At 54.9% G+C, this 6,292-nt stretch overlaps 1 protein-coding gene across 1 annotated transcript; it reads right to left on the minus strand.

The window, feature by feature from the left end:
- Positions 1-227: 227 nt before the first annotated feature.
- LOC311160717 (waprin-Enh1-like) lies at positions 228-993 on the minus strand. The gene is made up of 3 exons (XM_084217752.1): positions 869-993; positions 547-708; positions 228-396 (listed from the first exon to the last, which is right to left on the minus strand). The coding sequence occupies exons 1-3, from the start codon at positions 981-983 to the stop codon at positions 392-394; spliced, it is 282 nt and encodes a 93-aa protein (XP_084073878.1). The 5' UTR covers positions 984-993; the 3' UTR covers positions 228-391.
- Between the last annotated feature and the right edge of the window lie 5,299 nt (positions 994-6,292).

Here is a 6,292-nt window from a genome sequence, read left to right on the forward strand (position 1 = left end):
GCCTGGCATGTTTTGTTCCAGTCCCATTGCTCTCTCCTCCTGGAGGCTGTGTGTCTCTGGATGGATTTTCTCCCCCAGGCCAGCCCCTAACCACACTGCAGGTGTGGAGCCAGGCTGTTTTCATCCTCTTTCCCCAGAAGAAGAAATTCTGGGGTGAAAGCAGCAGTGGGACTGTGTGCCAGGATGGAGAGAGGAGGTGATGAAAGGAGTCACACATCACAAACACCCTTGGGAAAAGCCTCTTTTATTTGTTAAAAGAGCGGTGGGGGAGCAGAAGGAGAGGGGAAGGGGTGGCACAGAGCACAGTGCAGCAGCTGTGACAGAGTGATCCTGGAGCTGAGCTGGGATGGCAATGCTGAGGCGACCCTCAGTCTGTCCTGGAAGCCAGAGCTCACACTGGGAAAGGGAGAGAAAGGAAGATGTTGGTGCTCACCCCAGCCCACGTTTGCCCCCCGGTCACCCCAGGGCCTGCCGGGGGCTCTGGCAGCTGGGCACAGCCCCCGAGCAGCACACCCCGCTCTGCAGCCGGGGCTCCGCAGCTCCTACCGTAGGAGATGGGGATGTCGGGCGGCTTGGAGAGGCATTTCCTCCCGCAGAAGGAGCGGCAGCACTTCTTGCCGCGGGGGCAGTGCCGGTCGATCAGGCACTGGTTCCGCGGGTTGTGCAGGGCGCAGGTGAAGCGGACGGGAGGGCAGGACCAGGCGCTGCCTGCAGGAGGAGGCACTGGTTGGCTCCAGGGCAGCGAGGGGCACTGGGGAGATGCTGCCCGGCAGACACCCCTCTCCCCTCCCACAGGATCCACATAAACTTGGCTCCTCCGCAGCCCCTGAGCGTTTCCTCCCCTGCCTTACCCTCGGACATCTCCTACCTGTTGGCAGCTCTGCCCAGAGGATGAGCATCCCCACCAGGAGCAGGGCGGCCACCGCCTTCATGCTGCCGTGTCCCCGAGAGGTGCGAGCGTGAGAGGTGGGGGACACCCGCATTTAACCCGCATTTAAACCCTGGGGAGGACGGGGTGGGGAACGGGGCTGGGCACGGACCGGGGTTTGTGCCCCTTCCCTCTGCCTGTTGCGTTGTGTTTTCCAGAAAAGCCTCTTGCACAAGGTTCAGACGTGATTGTTTGCTCAAAAAGCAGCTTTTGTATTGCACAACTGCCCCCTGCAGCCATACCTGGGGCTGAGAGACAAGCCAAGGGGACATGTGCCAGGGCATTGTCCACCCTGACAGGCAGTGGAGCTGCTTTCTCCTGGGCAGGTATCTTCTCCAGGTATCCTCTTTCAGGAGAAACCCTTGTGGTGCCTGTGTTCTCCTCTGGGATTCTGTTAAATGGGTTTTCCTCTGTACTTTGCTTGCAAACCAAACCTTACAGCATCATCCAAACCAGCATGAGGCTGCCTGTGCCTTCCCAGTGATGATCCTTCCAGTTTTTTTCCCAGAGGTACCTGGCCCCAGCCCCAAATCCTCCTTGCTCCTGCCCCACTGGGAGTATGAGTTGGTGTAGGGAACACAGCTTTGGCTCAGCCCAAGGTGAGCCTTTCTCAATCTCTGGGGGGGATCACCTGTACCCCAGTATCTTCTTTGGTGGCTTCTGCCATATAGGAAGCTGGTAGGTGCTGGAAGGAGGTGGCTGATCCCTCTGGGGTAGGATAACCCACTCCTGACAGAGCTGTCATCAGCCACGATGCAGCACAAGGACAGCTTGGCTGAGCCCTGACTCTTGATGGCTGTGGGGATTAGGGGCTGAATTCCTTGTTTGGATGGCAAAGGTCCCACCACCCATTCCTCCCTCCAAGGAAATTGTAACCCTGCCCTGGCCTCCAGGTAAATCTGTTTTCTTTAGGTGCCCTTGGGCAATGGGAAGTTACTCCATTTCCCACCAATTGGTCAATGTCCCACTCAGCTTGTGTAAGAGGTTCCTGAAATATTTCTGTGGGACTTCTGTGGCTGGCAGGAGCCTAAGCTGTCCTGGAAACATGCTCTGGGAATGCCTGGGTAGGGAAAGGCTCCCACAGCCAACCTCCCCCAGTCCTGCAAAGGGCAGCCCTGATCTTACCAGGCCAGGACAAAGAGCAGCAAAAGCCCAGTATCACCTCTACTGCTCTGTGCAGCTCCTGAGCCCCCCAGAACTGCACTGATCCAGCCCCTGGAGCTGCCACTTTCCATCCAGGGCATGGTGGGTGTCTCACTCTGCCCTCTCCTGCTCAGACTTCCATTCCCAACTCACAACAGGCCCCATTAATGTGACCTCAACTAACCTGGTAACTGTTAATTTTTGTCCAATTTCCCTGTTGACTCTGTGGCTGCATTTAGCTCTTTGTGAAGTCATTTATTAAATAACGTGCAGATGATATAGCCAACCCAAAAAGATTTTCTGGCCTGTGCCCCAGCAATGTAGCACTTTTAATGAGGAATACAAGCACTGGAATAATTTTTGAGCAATCCATTGCCATTCAGCTGCTGTTGGGGCTGGAGAGGTGGGCATTGCTGTGCTCCTAGCTGGTGCCAGAATCTGGCTGAGGTTGTGCTTGGACCTCTACCTACAAGAGAGGAGAAAATACCAAGGACCAAGGCTTGGATTAAGCTGCAGAGAAGATGGAAAGGACAAGGGAGGGAAACAAATTCACCTGAAGAACATTCAATAGTGCTTTATTCAAAACAGGGGGGAAGTGTGAGCTCTTTTTGTTACAAACTCACAGGAAATAACCAGCACCCAGCATTTCTGGACACAGGATTTCCTGCAGTCCTCATGCTGCATTCTGTTACCTGTGCAGCACCCATTGCCCCAGCACCCTCAGAGCAGTCCCCATCCCACATGGCTCATGCTCTTAGTGTCTCTCCTTCTGAAGGTGCAATGCCCCAGTTGTGCAGTGCTTGAGGGTGTTGTGGCTGATGCTGCTTTCTCCCAGCCAGAGCAAGGCTCTGCAGTCTGTATTCCCTGGGAAGGGAAAGGAGGGAGAGCAGACCTGATCCCCCAGCTAATCCAAGGGGATGAGCACCCCAGGAACAGCTTGTGCCCCACCAGGTGATGCAAAGCTTTCAGCCTGATGATGAGCTCCATCCCTCCCTCCCTCCCTCCCTCCCTCCCTCCCTCCCTCCATCCCTCCCTCCATCCCTCCCCGGCTCAGGGAGCTCCCCTCAGCCCCGGGCCGGCTCGGGGTGCCCGCAGCCCAGCCCAGCCTCACCCTCCCAGCGCTGGTGTCTGGTGCCATCTACTGAATCGTGGGAAGATGGCAGCGCCTGTTCTCAGATGGTTCGTCCCTGCTCTCAGATGAATTACCACCGGAAGGGCCCTGTGGGAGCTGCCTCTGCACATACAAAGCGTGTACAGACTCTGTATGTGTAGAGGAATACAAATGTGTGGGACCTGCTCTGAGCACAGGTACCCCCAGCCCAGCTCAACCAGGCACCTCCACCCCGGGGAACCTGGAGAAGAGGAAACCACGAATTGACAATCAGCCTGTGACCAACGCAAACCAAAAATATGTGGGTTTTGTCCTAGAAAAGCCACAAGTTACACATGTAACATGTATTTATATTGTAATAATCCATATAAAAACAGCAAACTTTAAAACATATTTACATAAGAACCTGTACAACAATTATGTATGGAAACATATTTACAAAAGAGAACAACACTCTCTAAAACATATATACAGAAGACTAATGAAGAGCACTCTGTACATATCCAGAAGGATGGCATCCCTGCCCGGCATCTCCAGCAGTCCTGGAAGAAAAGCAAGTGATAAAGTCACCCCAGTCAGGCACACAGGGCTGTTCCCTGTGTCCCCAGGCTGGGACACGCTGCCAGAGCAGGACTGCTGCCAGCAGGAGCCTGGCTGGGGCTGAGGGCAGGGCCCCAGGCAGAGGGACCCAAATCATACCCCAAAGCAAGCACAGGGCAGGCAGGGTGGTGCTTGTGCCACCAGAACCCAGGGAGCCCCCTGGGCACCGTGTCCCTGAGTGGGGCCACCCAGCCCAGCCTGGCAGCAGGGGACTCACCCTGCCTGTGGACAGGGCATGGCCAGTGCCTGCCTGTGCTGCTGCTGGGCCCCATCTTCATCCCAAGAACATGTCCTCCTCCTCACCTTTCTCATCAACTTCCATGTCTTCAACATAATCCTCCATTTCCACCTCCATCTCTTCCTCCATCTCCTCCTCCACATCCACCTCCATCTCTTCCTCCATCTCCTCCACATCCACCTCCATTTCTTCATCTCTATTCTCTTCAACATCTCTAGCCATACTCTCTTCTCTATCAACCTTCATATCGATTTCCATCTCCTCCTCAGTGTCAGTGACAGCCTGCATAGGGAGCACAACCTCAGAGTGGGGTCCCTGTCCCACACCAACCCCACAGAGCTCCAGCCCACCCAGGCAGTTCGGGGGTTTCCCCCTCCATAGAATGGCACTGTACCTTCACTGGGACAAAAGTGAGCATCCTGCAGGGATGGGTGACAGGATCCAGGCAGCAGGGACGGTTCAGGACCTCCGACAGGGTCAGGGACTGAACTGCACCCAAGCAGGGTGATGGGGATGCAGGGGAGCTGATTGGCAGGGAGGGTGGGGCGACACCTGGGGCAAATATGGCACGTGTTCTACCACGAAAAGTCAGTCACTCTGGTAAGTGACTTACTCTGGTAAGTGACTTACTCTGGTAAATGACTTACTCTGGTAAGTGACTGGTAAGATTCTGATTTCCTGTTTCAGACTCCAGTTTCCTCCTGTGCAGTGCCAGCAGGAAAAGAATTCACTCACTCTGTGTCCATGAATGACTTGCCTTGGAATGCATCCAGAAGATACCATCTTATTCCAACCTGAGCTACTTCCCACCAGACCAGACAGAGTCCTGTCCCCCTGGCCATGGATGTTCCCAGGGCTGGAGCACACACAGCTTCTGTGCACAGCCTGTACACATCCTCAGTGTAAAAAAACACCATTTTAACCCAAATCAACCTCTTGCCGTTGAAAGCCATCCCCCCTTCTCCTCCCAGCACAGACCCTGTTGACCACTCTGTCCCCATCTTTCCCTTCAAGTCCTTCATGGCTGCAGTGTGGCCCCTCCATGGCCCTCTCCTCTCCAGGCTGAGCATCCCCAACTGCTTCAGCCTTTCCTCAGGGCAGAGGGGCTCCAGCCCTTGCAGCCCCCCCATGGCCTCCTCTGCGCTCACTCCGACAGCTCCAGCTGCTTCCTGTGCTCAGGACCCCAGAGCTGGAGGCAGGGATGGGTTCTGGGGGGGCTGCAGCTTCATGGGGAGCAGAGGGGAATTTTGTGTTACCCCCTGAAAGGAGCTAAATGCACTAATGAGGATAAAATCAAGAGAAGGGAGCCTGCCCCGAGCAGAGTCCTGCTGTCAGGGGTGGTTCTCTGTGAGTCTGCAGGGATCCATCAGGAGCAGATCCTGGGTGTCCCTTTGCCTCAGCACCCACCTCAGAGCAGCTCGATGGGCACCTTGGCCAAGCTGTGGCTCCATGCCCAGCTCAGCTCTCAGCTCCCTGTGCTCCTACAAGCAGAGGCTCCAGGGCAAGCCCTGCCCATGGGGACACAGTGTCTGTGCCACACTGGCTCCCTCCACCTGGGGCCGAGCCTGCAGCACCCTGGGGTGCCACAGAACAAAGATTTCCCCAAAGGATTTCTGGATCCTGGGGACAGGAGCTGATGCAAAAGTCAGAGACTCCACTTCTGACCCAGAGGTACATCTGCCATCCTGCAACCCAGCTGAAAGGAGAAGGACATGTCATACAAATATTCAGGGTGTTTATTGTCAGGATAGAACCTCCTTTATATAAAACAAAAGTTTAAAAATATCACTACCCTGCTCTCAGAATTAAATATACATATATATATACACACACACATAGATACTGATAGAAAGAATAATTACCATTTGCTATGTGATTACAAAACCAAACAAGATTAATACCAATTTCCAAACTATTCTGCCAAACAGGGGCAAGGGGATCTAAGAATTCCTGCCACCCATTTTCCCATGGGATCTCTCCTGGGCACCACGCTGGGAGCCAGCTGGGCATCAGGCATCCCCTGTGCTGCCTGCACCACCCAGCTGTCCTTGTCCCACCACTTGGCAGCAGATGCTGAGATATCAGAGGCTCTCAGGGCGACACCACTGCAGGTTTTTCCTCTTGCAAAGCAGTCTGCCAGGGTCCAGGGGGACTGTGCCATCCCAGTCACTCGGGGGGACACCAGGTGTCATGTCTGTCCAGTGACCAGCCTGCACACATCGTTGCTCCCCCTCATCCCTGACCAGCCAAGGAAAGACAACTGAATCCCTCA

Source organism: Fringilla coelebs, assembly GCF_963513975.1.
Source record: "Fringilla coelebs genome assembly, chromosome: 18".
NCBI classification, from domain to species: domain Eukaryota; kingdom Metazoa; phylum Chordata; class Aves; order Passeriformes; family Fringillidae; genus Fringilla; species Fringilla coelebs.

Coding starts and splice junctions, on each gene's coding strand:
- LOC311160717 (XM_084217752.1), bottom strand. CDS start 983: ATGCGGGTGTCCCCCACCTCTCACGCTCGCACCTCTCGGGGACACGGC. Junction 709..868: donor CTGGGCAGAGCTGCCAACAG/GTAGGAGATGTC, acceptor CTCCTCCTGCAG/GCAGCGCCTGGTCCTGCCCT.